Raw genomic sequence first — 26,273 nt, forward strand, 5'->3', positions numbered from 1 at the left:
TATAATAAAAGCTGATATATATATAATAAAAGCTGATATATATATAATGAAAGCTGATATATATATATAATGAAAGCCGATATATATATAATGAAAGCTGATATATATATATAATGAAAGCTGATATATATATAATGAAAGCTGATATATATATATATATATATATAACGAAAGCTGTTAAGACCCTTTAAGAGGTAAACGGGTGGTCCGCACAGTCAGCCTGAGAGACTGAAGGTGGCGTTGTGGTTCAGCCGGCCGCAGCTCCTCGCGCAGGGGAGGCCGACCACCGGCAGGCAGCGCGGCTCATTCTCTCCACGGAGGTGCAGCGCGACCGGCCTCGGACTGGCTTTAAAGTGTCAGGGGGCGAAGGTGGCAAAAAAGCACCGGCCCGCGAGCTGCTTTCACTTTCCCCGAGCCGGGGACGGTCTACCAGCGTTCATTATATATATATATATCAGCTTTCATTATATATATATCAGCTTTCATTATATATATATCAGCTTTCATTATATATATATCAGCTTTCATTATATATATATCGCTTTTATTATATATATATCAGCTTTCATTATATATATATATCAGCTTTCATTATATATATATATATCGCTTTTATTATATATATATCAGCTTTCATTATATATATATCAGCTTTCATTATATATATATCGCTTTTATTATATATATATATATCGCTTTCATTATATATATATCAGAGTTTATTATATATATATCAGCGTTCATTATATATATATCAGAGTTCATTATATATATATCAGTGCTATCCTTACTTCCTTTTCCTGATGATTTAATTTCCTGTTCCCATTTTTCCCCCCAAGCTAGCTGCTGTTGTTAAAAAAACTTATGGAGTGTTATTTGTAACAATATCATATAAATAAATGAATAAAGAAATAATTGCTTAAAATGTTAAATAAATATTTAAAATGAGATTTAATTAATTAAAAATAATTAATAATTAGTTTCCCAAATCCCTATATTTCCCTATATATATATATATATATATATATATATATATACGAAAAAAATAATTAATAATTAGTTTCCCAAATCCCTATATTTCCCTATATATACATATAGGAATTAAAAAATAATTAATAATTAGTTTCCCAAATCCCTATAATTCCCTATATATATACGGAAAAAATAATTAATAATTAGTTTCCCAAATCCCTATATTTCCCTATATATGTATATATAGGGAAATATAGGGATTTGGGAAACTAATTATTAATTATTTTTTCCGTATATATATAGGGAAATATAGGGATTTGGGAAACTAATTATTAATTATTTTTTAATTAATTAAATCTCATTTTAAATATTTATTTAACATTTTAAGCAATTATTTCTTTATTCATTTATTTATATGATATTGTTACAAATAACACTCCATAAGTTTTTTTAACAACAGCAGCTAGCTTGGGGGGAAAAATAGGAACAGGAAATTAAATCATCAGGAAAAGGAAGTAAGGATAGCACTGATATATATATAATGAACTCTGATATATATATAATGAACGCTGATATATATATATAATAAACTCTGATATATATATAATGAAAGCGATATATATATATAATAAAAGCGATATATATATATAATGAAAGCTGATATATATATAATGAAAGCTGATATATATATATAATGAAAGCGATATATATATAATAAAAGCGATATATATATAATGAAAGTGATATATATATAATGAAAGCTGATATATATATAATGAAAGCTGATATATATATAATGAAAGCTGATATATATATAATAAAAGCGATATATATATAATGAAAGCTGATATATATATAATGAAAGCTGATATATATATAATGAAAGCTGATATATATATAATGAAAGCTGATATATATATAATGAAAGCTGATATATATATAATGAAAGCTGATATATATATATATATAATGAACGCTGGTAGACCGTCCCCGGCTCGGGGAAAGTGAAAGCAGCTCGCGGGCCGGTGCTTTTTTGCCACCTTCGCCCCCTGACACTTTAAAGCCAGTCCGAGGCCGGTCGCGCTGCACCTCCGTGAAGAGAATGCGCCGCGCTGCCTGCCGGTGGTCGGCCTCCCCTGCGCGAGGAGCTGCGGCCGGCTGAACCACAACGCCACCTTCAGTCTCTCAGGCTGACTGTGCAGACCACCCGTTTACCTCTTAAAGGGTCTTAACAGCTTTCGTTATATATATATATATATATATATATATATATATATATATATCAGCTTTCATTATATATATATCAGCTTTCATTATATATATATCAGCTTTCATTATATATATATCGGCTTTCATTATATATATATCGCTTTCATTATATATATATCGGCTTTCATTATATATATATCGGCTTTCATTATATATATATCGCTTTCATTATATATATATCGGCTTTCATTATATATATATATCGGCTTTCATTATATATATATCGGCTTTCATTATATATATATCGCTTTCATTATATATATATCGGCTTTCATTATATATATATCGCTTTCATTATATATATATCGGCTTTCATTATATATATATCGGCTTTCATTATATATATATCGCTTTCATTATATATATATCGGCTTTCATTATATATATATCGCTTTCATTATATATATATCGGCTTTCATTATATATATATCGGCTTTCATTATATATATATCGCTTTCATTATATATATATCGCTTTCATTATATATATATCGGCTTTCATTATATATATATCGGCTTTCATTATATATATATCGGCTTTCATTATATATATATCAGCTTTTATTATATATTTCCTGTTTGGCTTGCCATAATATATATATATATATATATATATATATATATATATATTTTTTTTTTTTTTTTTTTTTTTTTTTAGAATTAAAAAAACATAATGAAAATAAAGAATACCTAAACAAAATTAAGCTAAAACTAACTTTTACCTAAAACAAAAAAATCAAATAAATAAATTAACTAAAAAACAAATAAAATCAAACAAAAGTTATAGTACAGCAATAGTACAGAAACTGTTAAAAAAAGTAATAAAAGTACATCTATGTGTCAGGTCTGGTGCTAGAAGCACTGCTGTCTCTCCCACATTCAGCGCTGCAGACGATCTCCAGTCTCCCAACTACACTTCCCAGAACACACCACACTCTGACATCACGCACTCACCTGTTCACCTGCCACCACCCGGAAGCCCTGAATATTGATTACCCACACTATAAAAACCCCCTTCACTTACACTCTGTGCAGAGTAATCGATTGGTTAGCCCTCATTACAAAGCATATTCTTGTTATCTATAATTTTGATCTCCTGGTTTTGACTCTCTGGTTTGTTATTCTCGATTCTGATTTTTGCCTTCTCCCTATTGTTGGAACTCTGTGTATTACCTGGACTGTTACCGATTCTGATTGTTTGGATTATCCTCTCTTGTTTGCCTTCCCGTGCATGAACTTTGGACTGTCCCTCACTCTGGTTAGTGCTTTTCCTCTCTGGTTGTTGTTTGCTCCCGCTGACCTTATATTTCAGTCTGACTATCCTGTTGTTATTATTGATATCTGCTCTATTTAATAAAATATTCTTTATACTGCATCTGCGCTTGTCTGAGTATATCTGATCATTACACTATGTAATATATGGGTTACACATTTTGAACTGAATTACTGAAATAAAGTAACTTTGCAATGATAATAAAGAAATTTGAGAATTAGAAATATATATATATATATATATATAATATAACGAATAACTCTGCTTTTGATTTCAGACAAACAATTTCTATTTAGGTGAATCCCTGGTACAAGGAATGTACTTTGGTTAATTTGAGAGAGCATCAAGCCAGCTTTCGTCAAGCCACTTCATTACAGCACGGCGGCATGAGAGCGGCGGCGCGACAGCATGATGAGCACTCGCGCTAATCAATGGGGCTCTTTTCAGGACGAGGAGGGGGAAGCTAATCTAGAAGAAACGTGCATCGTCTGAGACTCGGATGTAGAATGTAGGTTTTGGTTTCGGTCTCACTCTCGCGCTTATAGTCGCACTCACACTCGCTCCACTGCTCTCACCTCTCTCAGTGCTCTCACCTCTCTCAGTGCTCTCACCGCTCTCACTCTGAGATACTCTGAGCCTTCATCTGAAGGGCTTCCTAAACCGCTGTAGCAAATTCGCAAGAAAGATGAGAGGCAGCATTGGTTTCCTCTCCCTCTCTCTCTCTCTCTTTCTCCATCCCTCTCTCCTTCCATCCCTCCCTTCCTCCACCTCCTCCTGTTCCTACAAGGGCCAATCGCCTCGCACCGGAAGCTTGCATAAATTAGCTTAGCGCACAGAGCGAGAGGAACGGCACGCATGCTCTCTCTCCGAGAGAAAGACAAAAAACAGCGTTTTTCTAAATATAATTCAGTAGTATAGCCAATGGCTTCTCCTTAGCAGCGTGTGCCCGAGCCATCCAGGAGCCATCCTTCTTCCCCAGACAAACAAACAAAAAAAAACACTGGCATGCTATGAAATGGGATTTATTCGAAATAGCCTCCAACAAATGGCAGGGAAGCCCACCGCTAGAAGCTCTGGAATAATGCTCACCGAAACAAAGGCCCGGGATATGTTTAATGAATGCTTTTTGACCCAGAAATTGCAATGCAGTCATCAGAGGAGCTCCTATAAACACAGTTATTTGCTAGGGTTTGAATAATCCAGTCCAAGTCCAGGGTCGTTGCCGATTACCAGCAATTCAAATTCTAGTAGTTTTATTTCTTCATTCACTACTAAAATGTTTAAAATGGTATTTATGACATTAACATCAACTGTTATGGCAAGTAATGTCTTTAGGCTACAGCTGCATGCCATTAGAATAGCTGTGAAAACGTGTTTTACAATGCTTTTTTTAATGTGTTGGTCTATCCTGTCAGGATAATATTATAATGAGGATAATAATTAAATATGCAGAGAAACAGATACTTAAAAATGATTCTTTGATTTTACCGAATTGTAAACCTCTGGAATATAATCAAGAGGAAGATGGATGATCTCAAGCCATCAAACCACCAAGCTGAACTGCTTGAATAAAATTTTGCACCAGGAATAAAACAGCATAAAGTTATCCAAAAACAGTGTGTAAGACTGGTGGAGGAGAACGTGAAGCCAAAATGCATGAAAACTGTGATAAAAACTCTGAACTCTTAATAATTTAGGAATATGAACTTGTTTTCTTTGCATTATTTGAGGTCTTAAAGCTCTGCATCTTTTTTTTTTTTTTTTGCTATTATAGCCATTTCTCATTTTCTCCAAATAAATGCTCCAAATGATAATATTTTAATAAAACAACAATGTTCATTTTACTCAAACATAAACCTATAAATACAGTATCTGTATAAACGGACTCTATGCTTTGTAGTAATCTGACCTAATGGCAGCATATCCAGGGAAATAAGAGTGGCCCCGGGACAGAGCCTAGTGGTACACCACAGATAATATTATACAGAACTTTACAATCCAGTACATGGATTACAGTACAGAAAACTGTTTTGTGATGGTCAGGGATGTCAGCAAGGCTGGAGTGGGAACGAAATTCAGACTTTGTTAATCACAGCAACCACCTCAAACCACCTGGTAAACAGTTTAAATGAAGAGATTTTTACTTGTTTTAAATGCTTGCCTTAGACCACCTCTTGAAGTGGTTTAAGTAATCGAATGATGGGGTCTGTTTGTACTTGTATTTCTAGAAATGTATACCAGCTTGCAAAGACGTCTTCAGCTGCATGCAATGCTCACACTCTCTTTATTTTTCAGGAGGTCGGCTATGCAGAAGCCTTTAAGCTTATTTTTTTTATGTTTCTTTTACCAGTCAGTAATTTTGTTTTATTGTTGTGGCTGGTCTGTGTATGTAGGTGTTTTGTATACTGTAGCTTTTTATATCTTACCTTTAATTTCAAATTTGAAATTGATGTCCATGTGATGGGTGCATGGCTATAAAACTGCAAGATTAGCTAAGGACACGTAGCAACGGTTGCTAAGCAGCGATTGGAGGACTGTAAAACATGTTCTGCACCATTCAGAGATGATGATGCTCACAGTTGGCTTGAGATTGACTCTGTTGTATTACAGTAGGGATGCATCAGTGTGTTCAGTCTTGGGGGGTGTATATGGTGTGGGCAATAACTGCATTTTGATGTTTTCCCAACTCTAGTAATTAGAAAGCTCTACATTAAAAAAAATAAAATAAAAATCTAACATAGGGAGCAATCCTGAAACTTTAAATAAACTTTCTCTTTGTTTGGCTCCAGTTCTCAACATTTCCCCAGACGTTTTTGGGCAGAGAAGACCAATCAGTGCATTCTGATGAGCTGCAGAGTCTGTTCGGTTAATGATGATGGGGATTCTTGATTTCTGTCCTTTGAATTTGAGCGACTAATTGCAAACCGAAACTGCCCCAGAGCTCATCAGACTGCATCTACCAGAGTCTACTCGAGAAATAAACGCTGTAAAGGAAATTTCCCTCTTGGAATAAGTCTTGTAGAGCCATGAAGTCAGTGTAAAAAAATAAATTAACTGGATATACAGTCCCCTCTAAAAGTATTGAAACAGTGAGTCCAATCCATTTTATTTGTACTGTTGACTGAAAACATTTACATTTACATTTAAGTTATTTAGCAGATGCCCTTATCCAGAGTGACTTACAACAATGCTTCATTGTTTACTTCAAAAATATCTACAGCTAGTTTGTAGAGAGTATGATCAAGAGATACACCAAGCTTGATAATGTTTTAAAGACTAGGAGAATTTAATTATTTATTTATTATATTTTTTTTAAGATTAGTTTACGAACTTTTTAAAAAGATGAATCTTCAGTCGCTGTTCTGACACCCAGTGGAAGTTTGTTCCACTGACCTCTAGAACAGAGAAGATTCGGGATGTTTGTTTGTTTTCTGTTGGTTATTCTGAGGGATGGTGGTTCGAGTCGAGCCATACTGGAAGAGCTCTTGGTTGGTACAGATCTGTCATGGTGGGGTAAAGAATACAGACACTTGTGGAACCAGTTAAGGATTTTATTAAAAACCCACAGGGTATAAAAAGAGATAATAGCAGTGAGAAAAAACACCAGTAAACAGATACCTGGAGGCAAAGACCATAACAGGATAGTGAGGCAGTCCAATGGTCATACACAAGGCAGGCAGTATCAGAGGTGATCCAAAAACAGAAGCGATAAACAGTCCAGGTAATACAAGGCAAAAATCAAGGTCGGAAAACAAAAGGCAAGGTCATACACGAGAAAACAATCACAGAATAAACGCTTTGTAATGTGGGTGAAACCAGGCAATACGCAGAACAGGTGTGTGTGTGAGCTGTCCTAATCAATATTTGGGACTTCCTGGCCAGGTGAGGTGTCACGTGATCGGCAGTGTGTGATGTCAGCGGGTGGTGCATTCTGGGTATTGTAGTTGTTTAACTGAGAACCTCCTAACCTAAGTGTGAGTAACCTTCCCACCTAAGTGTGGAAGGGCAAGGAGTGCCTACAGCACCAGACGTGACAAGATCCGGCTTTGACCATCATCAGTGCCATCAAGTAGGAAGGAGCTGGTTTGTTTTTTGGATTTGTAGAACAGAGCCAAGGTTCTGAATTTGATGCAGGTAAAGCAACACGAAGCCAGTGGAGGGAACTCAGCAAAGGAGTCTAAATTAGTCCAAACTAGAGTTGCACGGTGTACCGAAGGTTCGATTCTTTTTCGATACTACGTCATCACAAACGATTCGGTTCTTTAGCGTTCGATGCTTTCGATACTGTATATAGCCCAGTCACTAGCTTCAAATGAGTCAAATTAGTAGGCGCGATTTGATTCAGTTCATAAGAAAACTGATTCACACCGCAACAGTCGGTGTGGCAGTATTCAGATAAACTTAGTGTTCTGAACAAATGAATCGATTCACGCGCAAGCCAGCAGAGCAGCAGCGAGTGTAGAATGGCGACGGCTAAAATAACAGATGTCTCTCATCCGCGACTTGTGGACAAAACGGGCGCGGGGAGTGAAGTGTGGGAAAATAGTCTGAGATGTAGGCATCTGTTTTTTATTTATATTTTTATTTTTAAATAAAATAACGAAAACTGAAAGTGAAACTAAACTACTTTATTTATTAGCGCTGTTTTCACTCCCGCAGTTGTACAGCGGTGTTGTGCCGATTCTGTCCGCGAAGCGGGAGTCGGATTCAGTAGCGGATTCGGCACAAGCGCGGCGGCACCTCGCGGTCCGCGGTGTTAGTTGTAAGCGCTCGCGCTAGCCGCAAAATACGACAGAAAACACTGAGGGAGACTTACATGTGGGACTAGAATATGAGCACGAGGAGATAAAAGAGAACCTTTACCTGTGAGTAGCTCACATCAGAACACGCAAATCTCTCTTTCTCTCACTCTCGCTGTGTCTCTTTCTCTGTGTCTCTCTCTGTCTCTCTCTCTCGCACGTGAACGCCTCCGCGTTTGACCTGCAGCACTGTGTTTAGCTGTTCTTAAAAATCATTTTAATTAAATAATAGTTCTATGCTTCTATGTTACAGTGTTATTTAACATAATTCTGATCATATTTCGCTCATTCATTTAGCAGACAAGCACCCTGATCTCTACAAAGAGCTGAGAAGTCGACAGGTTAGTGGAGTTAGTCAAGATACACTCTGTCTGTAGCTTTACTAAGATTTACTAGCGACTGCTAGTAAATCACGTTAACACGGAGAGGAGTGTGCAGGAGTTTTGTTTTGGACCCGTGGTTTTCTCTATTTCTCCATTATCCCATTGGCTGTGAAACATAAACTCAAGATGTTCACGTTTTCGCGTTTCCATCGCAAATCTGTGGTCAGGCACGTAGCCTGCTTGATCGTTACACTGAACATGGGCTTATTAAAAACGGTAAACGGTTGATTAATAAAACGGAGCAGTGAGTGTTAAAATGAACATAACATTGTAATGTTCTTCTGTCTCTTTATTTTCCTTATTCAGAACTTAACTTCTGCCTGCCCGTCAGGTTCACATAGTCAGGCTACCATTACCTCTGGTTTTAGTTTTAGTTTTTAGGAAGTGTTTAGATAATTATGTTATAGTTAAGGTTATAATAACGAAACTTGTTTTTTGTTCAAATGTTTCATTTTAGAATAAAAACGTTTGCACCGATTGTTCAGTGTTCAATCCAGTTCAGTCAAAAATAAACATTTTATGTTCAGATATTTTTATTGTTTTTTTTCTTCTTCCAAGTATCGTTTTGGTATCGAGAATCGTGATACTACAGTTGGTATCGGTATCGAAGTCAAAATTTTGGTATCGTGACAACCCTAGTCCAAACATGACTGAACATCTGAAGATTGAAGACTGAAAAGTCGTGCTGCTGCTGATTCTAAACTAGTTGCAGGGTTTTGGTGGCTCTCAGTGGAAGATCAGCCCAGTAGAGAGTTGCAGTAGTCCTCAAGTCTTTAGATGACAAGAGAGAGACTGCAGAAGCACCTGAGTGGCTTCCTGTGAGAAAAATGCTCAAATTCTTTGGATGTTATACAGGAGAATTCTGCACGACCAAGTCAGATTTGCAACATGGCATGAAAATGATAACTGGTCATCCATTACTACGTCAAGGCTTTGTTCTTCTGCCGATGAAGAGACATCGGTGAGAAATGCTGAGATGCGGGAGGAAATCTGAGTGTGAGAAGGAGGAAAAGAAAGGATTATTTGCGTGTCGTCAGCATAGCAGTGTTATAAGAATCCATGAGAAGTTATTATTTTACCCAGAGAGCATAGAGTATAGAGCAAGAACAGAAGAGGACTAAGCACAGAGCCTTGTGGAACCCCAGTGGAGAGCCTGCATGGCGCAGATGTTGCCCCTTGCCATGTAACCAGGTAGGAACGGTCCTCCAGGTACGATGCAAACCACTGCCAGTGATTCCAAGACCGGTGAGGATAGAAAGGAGAATCTTGTGGTTGACCGCGTCGAAAGCAGCACAGAGATCCAGAAGAATCAGGAGAGAGGACCGTTTGGTAGCTTTTGCTGCAATGAGGGCAGTTTCAGTAGAATGTGCAGGTTTGAAGCCAGACTGGTTTGGGTCCTAAAGATTGTTCAGAAAAGTGATTATGATCAGATATACATGAAAAAAAAATGATTTCTATTCAGTTTTCTGATTTTACATTTTTTGCATTATTAAAATCTGATGGTATAACTCAACCTGTCACACCTTAGCCTGTGTCTGTCCTGTGTTTTTCCCTTTTTTGGTTTTCTGTGCTCCTGCCCTGTTTTCCTGTCTTGTGTCCCCAGCCATGTGCGTTTTTGAGCAGATGGCATTGTTCCCTAGCCATTAGTGTTATCACCTTGTGTCTTGTTTGTAACCCCGCCCCCTCATTACCGGTCCTCACCCTCCTTGTGTATAAATAGCCCTTTGTTTCAAGTCTTCCTTGTCTAGTCTTTTGTTGGTTTGTTTGTGGTTCGTAGTCTTGTCAGGTTTGGTTCTTGTCTCATGCTGTTTGTTAGGTTCCTGTTTTCTAGTTTAAGTCTTCTGTAGTTTTGTATTCAGTGTAACTTTGGTTTATCTTGTTTGTTTGTTTGTTTGTTTGTTTTAGTTTGTTTATTTAACAAATAATTATATTCTGCACTTACGTCCATCCCTTCCTCACTCGTAACAAACCTACTTTTTTTTTTACAAGAGATAAAAATTGAACATTCAAATCCTGATGAGGCAGAAATGAAAAAGAAGAAAACATACAAACATAAATAAAAAAGTTTTACACCTTATTTTAAATTTACCCTTAAACTCTCAGAAAACTGAACTGATAAACACTACACTGACCATAATAGCATGTGTTGGTTTAGTTTAGTTTTCAGATTTATACTTTTATCCTTTTTTCTCCAAAAAACGGCGTCCTAACCAATGGAAAAGCTTGTTAAGCTGTATCTGCCCAGAAGCTATGGAATATCATGCCAATGTACAGAAATGCATATGGAATTCTATATTTTCCCATTCCAGGAAGTCATTAGGTCCATTGAAAACCCTTGGGATTCCTGAATGGAGAACACTAACTTATTTATGTACTTTTTTTATACACATCATTAAAAAATAAAATTGTACCTCGAGATCATTGAATCGTTGGGTACCGGGAAGAATAAATTATATACATTTTTCATTGATTTGGCCAATATATATATTTTTTAGCTACACATGTAGAAGTAGTGTGTAACACGTGTGTAGCACAATGTCATGGTATAGAGCTGTAGAGGTTCCTAATGGTGTCCTGCGATTATCCTGAGATGATCCTTCCAATGATGTAGAGGTGGAGGTGGTTGGAAGAAATGGCATAAAAATCAGAGTTCTTGTAATTTTCTTTTTAAATTGTTCTGTATTATCTCCTAAATGTATTTTTTTATATTCAAATTTTATACATTGTAATGTTTTTTCTAGCTGTAACTTCACTTTTATTCTAATTCTAATATTGTTTTAATCATGTTTTATTAATGCTTTATTCTTATTGTATTTTTATTTCCATGTTTATTTTCATACTCATATATATTTATGTGACTCTCTAACTTGTAATGCACTTTAAATGACCGTTGTGTATAAAAGGTGCTATATAAATAAACTAATAAGCTGAATTTGACTCTTCTTTTACTGAGATATAATTAAACTTCTTACAGGAAACCTGTTTCACATAAACACCTTTTTGTAAGACGTGTTTTGTGAGGCATTATGGAAACCCACCTCCGCCTCTTACACCAGATTTGACTCCGGTTCCACTTGAGAGAATCCAGCTCCGTCTAAATGATCCTGTTCTTTTTTCCATAAAGGAATTTAACATTTATATTGCTTTTGTATTTATAGGGCGGCAGCACAGCTGTGCCACAGGTAGTATATGTACAGTAATATGGGTTGAGCAGATTCAGAGGCCTGGGTTTGTGTCTTGTCTTTTAAAGATCTGTGTTTTCTTTAGACACTGGTGTTTCCATTGGTTTCTTCCCATCTAGGACAAACATATACAGGGTAGGTAAAATATCGATGCTAAATTAGCTTTGGGTTTGAGTGTGTGAGTGAATGAAAGTGTGTGGTACCCTGAATCCTGGCGTATCACACTGGCGCATTGTCCAAAGTGTATTTTCTTTTACCCAGTTTTCTCCCTAATTGAGTTTAGTCAATCAAAGAAGCCTGTGGGCAGCTTATATAACAGTGTAAATTTATTCTTTCCCTAAAATAACTCAATATGAGCTTCACGTGACCTCAGCTTCTTTGAACGACCGATGCGAGGTCTGTTCTGAGTGGACTCTGCTCTTTTAAAACGCTGGATGATCTTGGTCTCTTTTCTGCAGCTCAGTTTCAGGGTGTTGGTAAGCTTCTTTTAGCCTTGGCGTCTTCATGTAGCGCAACAATTAATCTTTTAAGGTCATTAAGAGAGTTCTTTGCCATGAGGTGCCATGTTGGAACTTTCAGTGAGCAGTATGAGAGAGTGTGAGAGCTGTACTACAAACACACACCTGTTCCCTATGCACCTCTGAGATCTAGTAACACTAATGAGTCACTTGACATTTTGGAGGAAAAAAAAAATTAAAAGCAGTGCTCAGTTTGGACATTTAGGGGTGTGGTCTCTTTTAGGGGTGTACTTACTTTTGTTGCGGGTGGTTTTTAGACATTAATGGCTGTATAGTAAATTATTTTAAGGGAAGAAGAATAAATGTACACTGTTACATAAAAAGCTGCACACAGACTACTTTTCATTGTGTTAAAGTGTCATTTTGTCAGAGTTTTTTTTAATGAAAAAAAAGAATGGATAGAAACTGTTAAACAAATCTATGTATTAGAAAAAGAAAAAGAAAAAGACTTTTAAGCTCTGATTAAGGGGAAAAGCTGTGATAATGTGCTGATAACTGGAAAAAAAAATCTAAAATATATATGACACCACATTAAATGAGTTAAATAAGAATAAATATATCTGAATACAAGAACACTGTTGACCCATAGTCATTAGTATAATTAACAAAACTCCCCTTTTTATTTTTCTTCTCTTCACAATTTGTGGATATTACTGAAATTAAAGTACTTGTAAAATCTGTTAGTAGTGTATAATACTAATAGTATGATTGTAATTTGATGTTTATTGATAAATATTATGGACAAATACATATAAACACTAAAAAGTAGCAAAAATAACCTAAGTGCAGATGTACTCGTTGCTTTTTGACAATGATCTTTAGGTCTTTGCTATCATAACGACGGGAAAAGTAAACCTTGCATGTCTTGAAATGCGCAAAAGGTATGTACTAATTATTTTAATTATTCATGGGTGTGTTTTCAGAGGAGCATTACTCACCATTCCCTTGAGAGCCCGGTGTGGAACTTATTTAATGGAACTCCAATGTTATTTTATTTTCTATTCTGTTTATTGTGGATGTTAAAGTTGGGTTTTGTGAACCTGGGGTTAGAAACCTTCATGTTTGAGTAGAACTCCAGATCAGTTAAAAAAAAAAAAAAACACTGCATCCATATTGTTAATTGTCCTTCTTTTAAATATATATATATATTAAATATATATATATATATATATATATATATTTTTTTTAATCATGTTTGAATCATGTTTTATTCATGCTTCATTCTTATTTCATTTATATTTCAAATTTATTTTTTATCTTTTACATGTTTGTAATTTGGTTTCTCTTTGTATTTCTAATTCTAATTTGTTAAGCACTTTGAGTGACCGTTGAGTATAACGATAAGGTATATAAGCTATATAAATAAACTTACCTTGCTTTGCTTTGCCAAGATAGCAATGAACGTCTGAAATGTACCTGAGAACACTCCTCATTTCCAGACCACCACATCCATCGGTGTAGATACATCTAGAAGCACTGTCGGTTTTTAAACCAGGCAGGTGAAGGTGTGAAAACAGGCTGTTGGCGGGGTGTAAGATAGCAATGAGCATCAAAATGCACCTTGTGCTAGGTATAGAATATAGAGTTCTGTCTTTATATCAGAGATTGAATCTCTTTAAACCCATTTTTGTGTTATTTTCTATAGCTAATCCCATAATACACTATATTTTGTCTTCAAAATGCCATATTAAGACCTAATTGTGCTATAAATTGTGCCTAAATATGATGTCAGCACATGTGTGAGTTAATAGGTCCTCAGGAAAGAAGTAAGTCAGAAGAACTGTCAATCATGGCTACAGAAGCGCTGTTTGGGCTGCTGGCGTTTCTGTGTTCAGAAAAGAAGAGGAAATAATAAGAAAACACTGACAATGGATCCATTCCTGAGGGTCACAATGAGGTTATTATGGGTTGTCCTCTCTTCATAGACTCCTTGACATAGCACATGGATGGTAATGACTATTATAAAGCTTCTCAAAAGGTCTTATGAACACAGAAATGGGACATCACTCATCCTTACAATGCTCATATTTGGGGCGAGATGCTGGATATTAGTGATCTTTTGAACAAAACTGGGTAAAAAACAGGCTCAACAAACAGGCTCAAAAAATCCCTCAACAAATCCTCTACAGGAAACAAGCTTCAATATGGTCGGGTCAGGCTCAAGAAAATGGTCTGTGATGTATGCGTCTGTTTTTTTAATGCTTTTTTTATTTTATATAAAGCTAAAGTGTGATAATCTCAGTATAACAAAGTAACAAATCAAACTCTGTTTTTAAACAAAGTTGCACAAGTTAGACTCACATTATAATTATGCAGCTTTGACCTGCAAAGTGCATGTTTTCACACTCAGGCTATATGCTTAAAATAAAAAAAAATTAAATAGTGTTTTATATTTTTGAACCTTGTTAATTACGTATATTAGAGTAGAGAAAAATCACTATAAATTATACTGTAAATTATAAATATGTAAATATATTGTAAATAACCTTATTGATGTTTTTTGTGTGTTTTTGGACGTAGGCTATACGCTATATATTAAATTGTTTGTTTGTTCAGCAAGTGTTTTATATTCTTAAACATTGTTAATTGTATTATATACAGAGGTGAAAAGTAACTAATTACATTTACTCAAGTTACTGTAATTGAGTACACAGGAAATTTGGCAGTGTTAAACCAACACTATTAGTGTTAAATTAACACTGGGAGTGTAGAGTTTAACACTAATAAGTGTTGATTTAACACTAACAGTGTTGATTTAACACTGCCAAATTTCCTGTGTAGATTTTATGAGTAATTTGTCATTTTTAAAATAGTTTTTAAAATAGGTAATTTTACTTTTACTCAAGTACATTTTGACACAAGTAATTTACTTTGCTAGATTGGAAAACTCCTAATTACTGAGTAAATAAAAAAATGCTGGGGAAAAAAAAAACAATTGCCTGAATTGAAAAAAAAAATAAATAAAATTCCCGCATGTGGAATGACGAAGCAATAAATTCCTCATGCAGTACAAAATGTGCCTTCACATTAAACCTGAGAAAGCATGTGGTGGTAAGTTATATGTTTATTCTAAATGTACTGGTTAGCTTTGGATTTACTTTACAAAAAACAGTAATCTCCGTTCATATACAGCTTAAAAAACTGTGTTAAGTTAATTTTGGTTTGTTTTAGCTGTCCTTTTATCTCTTTTTATAGTTTTATTTTATTTATTTTTTTCCTTTTTTTTCTTTTACTCCTTAATGTACTTTTAACTTTTATTTCATCTGTAGTTGCATGCTTATGATGCTTTTATTACCTTTGATTTTCTTACCTATGATTTTATGATTATTGGACTGGATTTTTTAACTGATTCTTTTTTTTCTGTTCTACATAATTAACAGTATGAACAGTATGTCTAAACTAATTAAACTAATTCAAATTAAAGTCTCAATAATTATTTAAAACACTCCTAGCATTAAAATGTTGCAGAAATTCATTTAAATGTTTATTACTACTGTCATAAGCACTGTTATAACTGTTAATAGTGACCCTTATTGTAAAGTGTTACTAATGTTTTATGACTTAACCTGTAAGCAAAAGCCAACAGTCATGGGAGAGCAGTATGTAAGGATGAATAGCCACACCTGTATATGTTGTGAGGTGTTATCCTATGAGGAAAGTTGAATTCTGCTTAAATCCCATACATTTTAAAAGAAAAAGCAAACGATGAGTTGTCCCATTACTTCTGTCCATGCAGTATACTTACAGCTGCCTGTGTTCCTGTGGGTTTTTGAGATGCATTATTCATCAGGCATCATTAACGCACATCAATAGCCATTTCCTTTTGACAAATGTATATTTCTCACCATTGATTGGACAGTATTCCCATTATAAAACAGAACATTAGAGCCGTGTACAATTTATACAGTTCATTACAAAATCCAGTTATTAAATTATAACGGGGGGAGCGTGGGTAGAGATTACAAAACCGCTAGTTTAAAGTGACAGGCTAAGTCTGAGCATCAAGGTCAAATCTCAACGTAAGCAAAACACACACTCGCCTCTCTCTCTCTCTCTCACACACACACACACACACACACACGCAACAGTGAATACAGATTTAAAGAAGCTCATAAAACAAACAAATAAACCGGAAAAACAAAACAAAAAAAAAAACATTATTTCATACAATTTGCCCTAAAATGCCATCACACACAGTGCTGACATCCTAACCTCATGCACACACACACACACACACACACACACACACACATGTTGATTTGGCACAGAGTCAGTGTGTGATGAGTTGGGATCAGTGCCGTGTCCGTGTCCTCTCCGTTACACTGACCAGCTCCCGAGAAGATAATGTAAACAGTTACAGGCTGTCCTCCAATCAGACGAAGAGACAGAGAGAGAGAGAGAGAGAGAGAGAGAGAGAGAGAGAGAGAAAAAAAGATAGAGATAGAGGTGGAGAGAGAGCGAGAGACATGAGGAGAGAGAGAGAAAGAGAGAGAGAGTAACATCGGGCTGTAAGAGAAAGAGAGAGATTTAGAGAGCGAGATAGAAAGAGAGAGAAAGATGTGTGTGTGTGTGTGTGTGTGTGTGAGAGTATGTGTATAATGAGAGTATATGTGTGAAAGAGAGAGAGAGTGTGTGTGAAAGAAAGATAGAGGTGTAGAGAGAGAGAGTGTGTGAAAGAGAGAAAGAGAGTGAGAGGTGTAGACAGAGAAAGAGAGAGAGAGTTGTGTAGAGAGAGGGAGAGAATGTAGGAGTAAGAGAGTGACTGAGATAATAAGACAGAGAGAGAGAGAGAAAGGTGTAGAGAGAGAGAGATAGAGAGAGGGAAAGAGAGTAAGAGAAAAAGAGATGGAGAGAGAGTAACATCGGACTGTAAGAAGAAGAGGGATTTAGAGAGAGAGAGAAAGAGAGAGGTGGATAAATAGAGGGTATGAGTGAGAGGTGGAGAGAGACAGGGAGAGAGAAAGTGAATTAGAGAGAGAGAGGGTAAGAGAAAGAGAGCTAGAGAAAGAGAGTAACATCAGACTTTAAGAAGAAGATAAAGATTTGGAGAGAGAAAGAGAGAGTGTGTGAAAGAGAGATAAAGGTGTAGAGAGAGAGAGAGATGTAAAGAGAGTAACATTGTAGTTAATAACTCTGAGCACTGCTGAGGCATTTAATCAGTTTAGTACTTATTGACCCTTATTGATGGTCTGCCTGCACAGAGACTTTATTACACATGCATAAGCAGTGAATAACACATTCATAAACCATGACTTTAAAACCATTCCCTAACAGCTCATGCCAGTAATTACAAGACTGAACTGAAAGTTGTACAGACATAAACAACAAAACCAACATAAGACTCATAACTTTATAGATAACTGAATATTTCATAGCAGAATCTGAAGGATGTACTAAAACAATTCATAGCGGATACTAAATATTCCGCAGCACATATTAAATAATTCATAGTTGATCATGAATTGTTTATAGAGCTTCCGAACTAATTCCATAGTATATTCATAAAGAATATAGTTCATAATGGATAGTGAATACATTTTTATTTTACACCTTGGGTGATTCATACTGGATACTAAATAATGACATAGAAGACAATGAATGATTCAAAATTATTATTAAATATTTTACAGTAAATTATGAATACTTCATAGAGGGTGTAAAATAATCATGAGTGTACACCGACATAGTGGATACTTCATAATTGAAAGTGGGCCCTGGATAATTTATAGCAGGTAATAATCCATAGATCATACTGAAAGGGTTATTTATGGATACAGCACAATTCATAAAGATTTGGATCAAAATAGATTCTGATTAATTCATACTGGATACTGCATGATTCATAGTAGGTCCTGAATAATTTACAGTAGACCCCAAAACAATTCATACTGGCTAATGCATGATTAATAGAGATTCCTTAATACTTTTCAATAGACCCCTAAACAATTTATACACAATACGGCATGATTCATAATGGGGGCTGAATACCTTGTAGTAGATACTGAATAACTCATACTGAATACTGCATAATTCATAGTGGGCCCTGAATTATTCAAAGTAGACCATTAACAATTCATGTTAGATGCTGTGTGATTCATAGTGGGCCATGATGTCTGTACAGTAGACCCTAAACAATTCATAATATATTTACTGTATGAATCATAGTGGTGTCTGAATACCTGATAGTACACTGAATAATTCACACTGGATACTGCAAGATTCATAGCGGGCCCTGGATAATTCATAGGGCGGTCAGAAAAATTCATACTAGATACTGCATGATTCTTAGTGGGCCCTGGATAATTTATAGTGGGGTCTGAAAAATTCATACTAGATACTGCATGATTCTTAGTGGGCCCTGGATAATTTATAGCGGGGTCTGAAAAATTCATACTAGATACTGCATGATTCTTAGTGGGCCCTGGATAATTCATAGTGCGGTCTGAAAAATTCATACTAGATACTGCATGATTCTTAGTGGGCCCTGGATAATTTATAGCGGGGTCTGAAAAATTCATACTAGATACTGCATGATTCTTAGTGGGCCCTGGATAATTTATAGTGGGGTCTGAAAAATTCATACTAGTTACTGCATGATTCTTAGTGGGCCCTAAATTCTTTACAGTAGACCCTAAACAATTCATAATATATTCTGTATGAATCATAGTGGTGTCTGAATACCTAATAATAGACATTGAATAATTCACACTGGATACTGCAAGATTCATAGTGGGCCCTGGATAATTCATAGTGAGGTCTAAAAAAATTATACTAGATACTGCATGATTCTTAGTGGGCCCTGGATAATTTATAGTGGGGTCTGAAAAATTCATACTAGATACTGCATGATTCATAGTGGGCCCTAAATTATTTACAGTAGACCCTAAACAATTCATAATACATACTGTATGAATCATAGTGGTGTCTGAATACCTAATAGTAGACACTGAATAATTCATACTAGATAATGCAAGATTCATAGTTGGCCCTGGATAATTTATAGTGCGGTCTGAAAAATTCATACTAGGTACTGCATGATTCTTAGTGGGCCCTGGATAATTTATGGTGGGGTCTGAAAAATTCATACTAGATACTGCATGATTCATAGTGGGCCCTGGATAATTCATAGTGGGGTCTGAAAAAGTCATACTAGATACTGCATGATTCATAGTGGGCCCTAAATACTTTAAAGTAGACCCTAAACAATTCATAATATATACTGTATGAATCATAGTGGTGTCTGAATACCTAATAGTAGACATTGAATAATTCACACTGGATACTGCAAGATTCTTAGTGGGCCCTGGATAATTCATAGTGGGGTTTGAAAAATTCACACTAGATACTGCATGATTCTTAGTGGGGTCTGAGATACTGAATAATTCATACTGGATACTGCATGATTCATAGTGGACCCTTAAGTCATAATAACAGAAGGGTCTGATAAAATGGTCTGATAAAATTCATAAAAGAAACTGAATACCTTAGAGAACCTTAATAGAACCTAATAGAACCTAAATTATCCATAGATGAATATGACAATTTTATAATGGACACAAAACACTTCACAGTGGATACTGGATAATTCATAGTGGATACTCAATAATAACAGTTTCTCTAACATACAGGCTCTATAAAACACCTTATTTGATGTTTTAAACAAAGGTACTCATGCAGTTCTTTATCGAAAGGAACCATAAAAAAATAGATTAAAAAAATAAACAGACTTTTTAGCACTCAAATGTTTCTATAAATTAAAATTAGTATCTACTAACAAACCCTTGAAGAACCAAACTACTGTAGTTAACCATGCACACATTTTAAATCATGCAATTTTGTTTTAATTTATTTGTTTTCTTTTCTTTTTTTCTTTTCTTTATATGTTTTTTCATTTGCTAAATAGTCCTGATAAAATACTGTGAAAGTAGAGATAGCTCATCAATATATTTCTGAACCTTTAAAAACAGTGATTCTTCAAGGGCTCTTTAGTAAAGGCAGTGGCTTTATACTGTATATGGAACCATCTGAAGATATCTTGAATATATATATATATATATATATATATATATATATATATATATATATATATATATATATATATATATATATATATATATTATTAATGAAACAAATTGCCAACACACGATTTTGTTTTCATTTAAGACATTGCGAGACCTTGGTCTTGGAATTACTGGCATGTGCGGTCCCTGTATATTGAAATATTGCTTTATTAACACGTTATTACACTGTTATGCATGTGTTTTAACATCTATATCTCTATGCAGGCGTTCTTCAAATAAAGTATATTTTCTGAATAAGTTAAGTCCATCAAAAGTTGCCTGGCTTTTTATGTAACAGTTGGTGACTGGCAGTCATTGGTTGATGTCATTGGTATGATGATGTGTTTTGTGTTTGATGTTGGTGTGTTTTGTGAGAAGGACAGTCCTTCCCATTTAGTTGAAGTGAAGTGAAGATCTTCTCGTCTTATATCTTCTCGAATCAAATTGTCTCATCACAGTTCTTTCATTTCTCGCTTGTCCGTTGCTCTTCCATTGGTTTATTCACTTGTAAAATATATATATAGATAAGGAATTGAATCCTTTTATTCCCATGTGTCCCTTTTATTCAATGTTCTCAAAGTGTTCACCATCCACTCAAAGGCCTTGTCCCATTTAGAAGAAGAGCTTAGGCAAAGTTCTAGGCCAAAAAATAAAATCAAATAAAAATCAAACCCAAAAAAGGTGGATGAAGTGAGGCATCTCGAAGAAACGTGACGTGCGTGTTAGTAAAATGCGTGGATGGAGGCGTTCCTGCTGTCTTTTTTTTTTTTAGTTGTTCCTAAACAATCCCACATCTTCATATAGTGGAAATAAAGCCCACTTCCACAGTTGACGAGGGCGATGATGATGAGGAGGAGGAAAAGGAAGAGGAAGAGGAGGAGGTACAGGAAGGTAAAAAGGTACAGGAAGGTATTTGGCAGCATAAGCCGAAAAAAGACGTGATGAAGAGGCGAAGCTGTACTTAGGAACCCAACAGGAAACCAGCAGGAATCCAACAGGAACCTAATAGGAATCCAGCAGGAACCTAATAGGTACCCAACAGAAACCCAGAAGGAACCCAACAGGAACCCAGCAGGAATCCAATAGGAACCCAACAGGAATCCAGCAGGAAACCCAATAGGAAACCAGCAGGAAACCAACAGGAACCCAACAGGAACGCTGTCAAAAAACCCATTGGTGGAAAAGAACATTCCAGCTAGTGAATGGTGGGGATGTCTCCAATCCAGGCTCCAGGAAGTGGCCTAGGACACGTGTATTCATTCTGCAAAGACAATAAAGAAAAGACAAGAGCGTTAGCGCGCTACGAAACTCTGGCCGCTTCCCACTTTACAGCATTTGTTGTGGAGAAGTGAGAAATTCATTCATTAAGTCAACATTAATTACACAGCAAAGCTAATCTGATTGTGTCACAGCGACAGCATAACAGCCCAGGCATATTAACCACGGAGGAACGGGCATGCGTGACCAGTCAAATAAAAGCCAGCGTGAGAGAAAGAGAGTGACTCAGCAACAGCGCCGATGATATACAGGCAGCCAGCGCTCAACCAAAGACTGGAGAAAAATACAAAATAAATTAAAAAACGAAAACGAAAGCATAAAAGAAACTCCCAGCAGAAACGAGGCGCTTAAACGACGGCCAAACCTCCCACCGCCCGTCTGCCATCACTCTTTTTTAAAGATATTAATTAAAATTAGGAAAAGGGGGGGAATGAATGAATTAAATTCTTCGATCTGGAGTGAATGACCTTGCCTTTGTGAGCTCTTTATCTTAAATGGATTAAATAAACTCCCCTGAATACTAATTTGTGATATGCGCTCGCCGACGATCGCTATCTCAATTACTTGTTACTTCAATCTTACAGCAAAGGCAAATTTCTTTATCCACTGTGGCCGATGTGCTAAAAAGCTGTTTCTTTGCCTTGTTAACACCTTATTATGCATGTATGCATGTATTATAACATCACTATGCAGGTGCATCTGAATAAGTTAGTTATATTGAATGTTGCCTGGCTTTATGTAAAAGTTGATTGGCAATCATGTTTGGCCAATATGGCAAATACCAAAAAATGCTGTTTCTTTGCCTTATTAACACCTTATTACACTCCTATGCATGTGTTACAAGATGTCTAAATATGCACTCTTCAAACCTATATTTTTACTGGCTTTATGTAACAGTTAATTGGCAGTCTATGCAGGTGCTCTTTAATTTAAGTGTATTTCTAAATGTAAATTCCAATCGAATATTGCCTGGCTTTATGTAACAGTCAACTGGCAGTTATCTGTGCACAAAAATGTGTTTTTACAAGGATAGTTAATCCCGTTTAAATAAACTCCCCTGAATATTAATTTGTGATTTGCACGCACTGACAATAGCTATCTTAAATACATGTTACTCCATTCTTCCAGTAAAATTGGCAAGTATTTATCCAATACTGAAAAACTAGTAGGAAAAGCAGTTGCCTTATTAACACCTTGTTATGTTCTTATGCATGTGTTATGACTTCTCTATGCAGGAGTTCCTCAAACAAGGTGCATTGTAAACTGCCTGCATTTATCCAACAGTTGATTAGCAATACAGCAATATGGCTGATATGGAAATAAATGCTGTTTCTTCGCCTTATTAACATGTTATTAGACATGTGTATCATGCATGTGTTATAAAATGTCTATGCAGATGCTCCTCACTTTAAGTGTATTTCTAAAATATATTTTGAGTTAATTCCATCAAATGTTCCCTGGCTTTATGGAACAGTTGATTGATCATTTTTGGCCAATATGACCAATATGGAAAAATGCTGTTTCTTTGCCTTATTAACATGTTATTAAACATTTATGCATGTGTTACAACATGTCTATGCAAGCACTTCTCAAACAATGTGTATTGTTTTTTGCCTGGCTTTATGTAACAGTTGATTAGCCAAAAGTTTTGGCCAATATGGCCAGTATGGAAAAATAAATAGCTGTTTCTCTGCTTTATTAACACGTTAGTACACTCTTACCCATGTGTTATAACATGTCTAACTCAAATTAAGTGCATTTCTAAATAAGTTAATTCCATCAAATATTGCCTGGCTTTATGTGCTAGTTGATTGGCAGTCATTTTGGCCAATATGGCCAATAATGTTGTTTTTCTGCCTTATTAACACCTTATTACACTCTTATTCAAGTGTTATAACATCTCTATGCAGGTGCTTTTCAAACGAGGTGTATTGTGTATTGCCTGGCTTTATGTAACATTTGATTGGCAGTAATTTTTGGCCAAAATGCTGTTTCTTTCCCTTATTAACACATTATTACTCTCTTATGCATGTGTCATAACATATCTGTGCAGCTGCACAGCAAATGTATCATATTCAAGTGTGTTTCTACGGCCAAAATGCAGTTTCTTTGCCTTATTAACACGTTATTACACTCTTATGCATGTGTCATAACATATCTGTGCAGCTGCACAGCAAATGCATCATATTCAAGTGTGTTTCTAAATAAGTTACTTCTATCAACCCTGTTTCTTTGTTTCTCTTTATGTAACAGTAAATTGGCAGGCATTTTTGGACATGATGTTTTTGCGAGGACTTTCCCATTTAATCTAACATTTATATAATTACTCCATTCATCCAGAAAAATAGCACATTTCTTTATTCAATATGTAGCACTTAGAAGGTTGAACCAAAATTAAAAATTTGGTTGAATGGTGAAGGTCGAGTTAAAAACATATTTTTTGCAGTGGCAACCCACCACAAAATGTCACACAGTCTTTATCGTGTATTGTTTTATACACTGAATAGTCTTCTAAATTTTATCACTATTAAAATTGTGCTTTTTCACATTCTTTCCTCCTTTAAAAGAAATATGAGCAACCTCTATACTGTTATATCACAGTCTTGACTCATTATAGCTACATCTACAAAATGAATAAAAAACCCTACCCACTTTTAAAATGACAATCCTCTGGACTCATGGTGCAACAATACAATAGACAACATAAAGTGCAAAGGTGTAACGAATGTGCAACATAAATAAAATAAAAAGTATTTTAAATCTGCTGAAACATTTAAACATTACAGCCACTTTATTAGTATATGGTGTTGATACTAGAGAGCAGCTCATCACCTCCAGATGCACTAGGCTAAAAGATAAAGCTAGGTTATGCTAGCTTTAAAGATATCTTCCATTAAGTGTCTGCTCCCTTAAAAACAAGCTAGAATACCTCAGCTAAAACAAGATTCTGGAGCACTAGATTTATTTAGACTTTTTATTTTATTTTATTTAATATCAGTGAAGGACTGGGAAACACGTAACATACAATATGCATCTTCACAGTATTTTATCGTACATTTTATATAAGTTCTTTCCTATTTTCTCTCAAATTATGTGGCCAATCTTTCTACCTCCTCCACTGCTACTCAACTGTATATCCCCCTATCACTAGTGACGCTCCAACACCAGGAGAGTTAAGAAGAATAGCACACGCCTCCTCCAACACATGTGAAATCAGACTCCGCCTCTTTTTGAACTGCTACTGATGCTGAAGCATTGCCGAGTAGCATCACAGCGCTAACGCTCGGAGGAAAGCGCATCGACTCGGTTCTGATACATCAGCTCACAGATGCAGCCTTGTGCTGACCCACATCACCCTAGGAGTAATGAGAAGAAAGAAAGAGCGCCATCTACTGTATCCACCCAGGGAGAACAAGGCCTATAATTGTGCTCTCTTTTGGGGCTCCGGCAGCTCATGGCAAGCTGCATGACTGAGATGCGAACCAGCAATCTAACGATCACAGTAGCAGCTGTATTACAGTATTAATAACAGCTGGAGTATATTTGAGTAAATTTGAGTATATATATATATAGAAAGTTGTGGAGCTGGATCAGAGCTCAGTCTTTGTTTTCAGGTCTCTGAAGCTGAAACTCGGCCAGAAATGCTGAATTAAACATCTGCTGCAGACGTGCCCCTGCTTCTGAGCTGTGGCTCCCGTGGTCTGATTGGTCATGTATGTTTGTTTTATTTTGATCTTCTGGGATTCGTCCAGCTTCTCTCAGCTCTGTTCTTCACATCTGTCTATTGATCATACACTCTAAACCCATACGTTGTTTGAACTCAAATGATTTTAGTCTGTTTTACACAAAATTGGAGATTTCTAAACAATACTCAACTATTTTGAGTTAGTTGAACATTTGTGGGCACATTCAATACATTTAAACTGAGATCTTTGAGTTGAACCAATTTATAATAACTGAGTTTAGTCTGTTTAGTCATTGGCAGCTTTTTTTTTTTCATTGGCTTCTGTCAGAATCTATTTGCATACTGGGTGTGTCCAACAGTTTCTGACTAACACTCACAATCAGTGTGTAGTGATTCCCCCTGGGCTACCTTAGAAATAAGTCAACTTCCACTTTAGTTGTAATAACTTGATGTTTTAATTTATGCTATCTCAAGATTTCATTACCCATTACTTAAAAAAATTAAGCAAACTGGCTGCCTTAAAAAAGTTATGCAAACGTACATTTTCATTATCCAATACTTAACTTTTTTAAGGCAACCGGTTTCCTCATTTTTTTTTCAAGTAAATTCAACTTATCCAGGCTAACAGTGCATCCAGCTCTCTTATGCATGATGCTTTCAGTATAGCATTAAAAGCGTGGTGTATTTATTACATATTTATTATATATTTATTACATAGTAACACAATATTATGCATAATTTACAATACTGTTTCATTGGTAATTGGTGTCAGACAGTGTTTCATGTTGTGCTGAGTGTAAACATGTAAACTATTGGTTCCTTTGTATCATAAAAAATTAAAAAAATTAAAAAATG

The 26,273-nt window shown here is 35.6% G+C and overlaps 1 protein-coding gene across 2 annotated transcripts in view; it reads right to left on the reverse strand.

Moving 5' to 3' along the window:
* Nucleotides 1–20,502: 20,502 nt before the first annotated feature.
* lrrtm4l1 (leucine rich repeat transmembrane neuronal 4 like 1) overlaps nucleotides 20,503–26,273 on the reverse strand; it is a 130,402-nt gene continuing 124,631 nt past the window's right edge. Inside the window, exon 3 of one of the 2 annotated variants that reach the window (XM_007229908.4) lies at nucleotides 20,503–21,716. In XM_007229908.4, coding sequence (XP_007229970.2) covers nucleotides 21,651–21,716 — 66 coding nt within the window. In that variant the 3' untranslated portion in view covers nucleotides 20,503–21,650. The remainder of the gene's footprint in view (nucleotides 21,717–26,273) is intronic. The other variant, XR_452761.3, reaches the window with a different exon arrangement.

The sequence above is a fragment of the Astyanax mexicanus genome, chromosome 20 (assembly GCF_023375975.1).
Source record: "Astyanax mexicanus isolate ESR-SI-001 chromosome 20, AstMex3_surface, whole genome shotgun sequence".
Taxonomy (NCBI): Eukaryota; Metazoa; Chordata; class Actinopteri; order Characiformes; family Acestrorhamphidae; genus Astyanax; species Astyanax mexicanus.